The 1,360-nt window shown below is 56.7% G+C and overlaps 1 protein-coding gene across 1 annotated transcript in view; it reads right to left on the bottom strand.

Annotated features, from left to right (window-relative positions):
• The window catches only part of Myo7b (myosin VIIB), an 83,440-nt gene that overhangs the window by 10,148 nt on the left and 71,932 nt on the right, over positions 1-1,360 (bottom strand). Inside the window, exons 41-43 of the mRNA XM_021214205.2 lie at positions 1,023-1,136; positions 636-723; positions 167-273 (exon numbers count right to left, since the gene is read on the bottom strand). Of these exons, the coding sequence (XP_021069864.1) occupies positions 167-273; positions 636-723; positions 1,023-1,136 (309 nt within the window). The remainder of the gene's footprint in view (positions 1-166; positions 274-635; positions 724-1,022; positions 1,137-1,360) is intronic.

Genomic DNA, 1,360 nt, shown 5'->3' on the forward strand with positions numbered 1-1,360 from the left:
GCGCAGCTGCCTTGTTTGTATGTTAGAGCGCAGGACATCAGCGCTATCTTGTAATGGCGAATGTGAGGGCGGCTCCCCACACTTCCCCTTTCTGTCTCAGGACAGGTTTGGGCTACGATGGCAATGGCTCTTGTGTCTGTCTTCGAGAGGGCCGCCTGACGGGTACCTGGTGGTAATGGAGTATGGTGTCTGCATTCACATCCTTCCCAGGGGTCACGTTGAGCCACAGTTTCCGCATGAAGAACACCTGATAGGGAAGTGTCACGGAGGCCCCTAGAAGAGGGGTGGCAGTGGGCACCAAGCCTGTCCCAGCAGGCTCCAAAGGCTCCCTCCTGAAGAAAACATTCCTAGCCCTCACACGACTCCCACTGCTTTCTGGTCTGGAAAGTCCCTGTCCTTCCTCCTCCTGGGCCCCCAACTCATTTTCATCAAGCGGTGTAGGAGTTGCCTCCAGAAATGTCCCTATACCCATCTCCCAGCCGTGAGGTGCACCCTGGATGACCTCTCTCACCCTGCAGGAAGTTAGTCATTTGCCTGTCTAGGGGAACATGGGGATGATGGAGAACGGATGGAGGGTCTGGAACATCCCCGTGATGCAGCAGGCAGCCAGCCCCTCCAGAGAGATGCCCCCTCACCTTCTTTCTGGGGCCTGTTCTTCTTCACCCAGTCGGACACCTGCCTCAAGCTGTCAAAAAAGAAGTCTCCTTCCTTCAGACTGATGACCTTAGGGAAGAGGGAAAGGCGGGCGTGGCAGCTTCCGGGGTGTATCCTCCAAGGAGCCCTGGGGGAGCTCCATCCAGTAACTGTGTGTTTGGGCCGGGTGGGCTGGAGGCTCATGGAGATTGACAAGCAGGGGGTGGGACTCCAAGACTCCACCCACTTTGTGCCAACAGCCCCAGCTGTGCCCCAGGGGCCTGGCTAGCACAGTCTTCTGGGTAGGCGGAGGTCTGCTGGCCGTGGGGAGCCTCCGCAGCCAAGAGGATCATGCTCAGCTCCCCTCCTCGGCCTACCAAGGTACTCACCTTGTCTGTGATCTTGATGAAGAGGCTGCAGCCATCCCAGGAGGCCAGCTGGAGCCTGGTGGCGATGCCCTCACAGAGGTCCCTCACCCGGCTACTGCTGCCCACCTCCATGGTCTGTACAGAGAGGAAGCACGTGAAGCCCAGGACCCAGCATGGGAAGAAGGCTTCCCAAGCCACTCTTCTGAGGTGTATCCACCCTGTACTTTGTGTGTGCGTATGGTATATCCAGGTTCATGTGAATTTTTGCACATGTGGGTGCATGTGTATTTGTGTACACGTGGATATGAAGGCCAGGGGTAAACTTCAAGTGTCTGTCCTTTCTCTTTCTTTGTCTTTTT

This window comes from Mus pahari, chromosome 15, assembly GCF_900095145.1.
Source record: "Mus pahari chromosome 15, PAHARI_EIJ_v1.1, whole genome shotgun sequence".
Classification (NCBI taxonomy): Eukaryota; Metazoa; Chordata; class Mammalia; order Rodentia; family Muridae; genus Mus; species Mus pahari.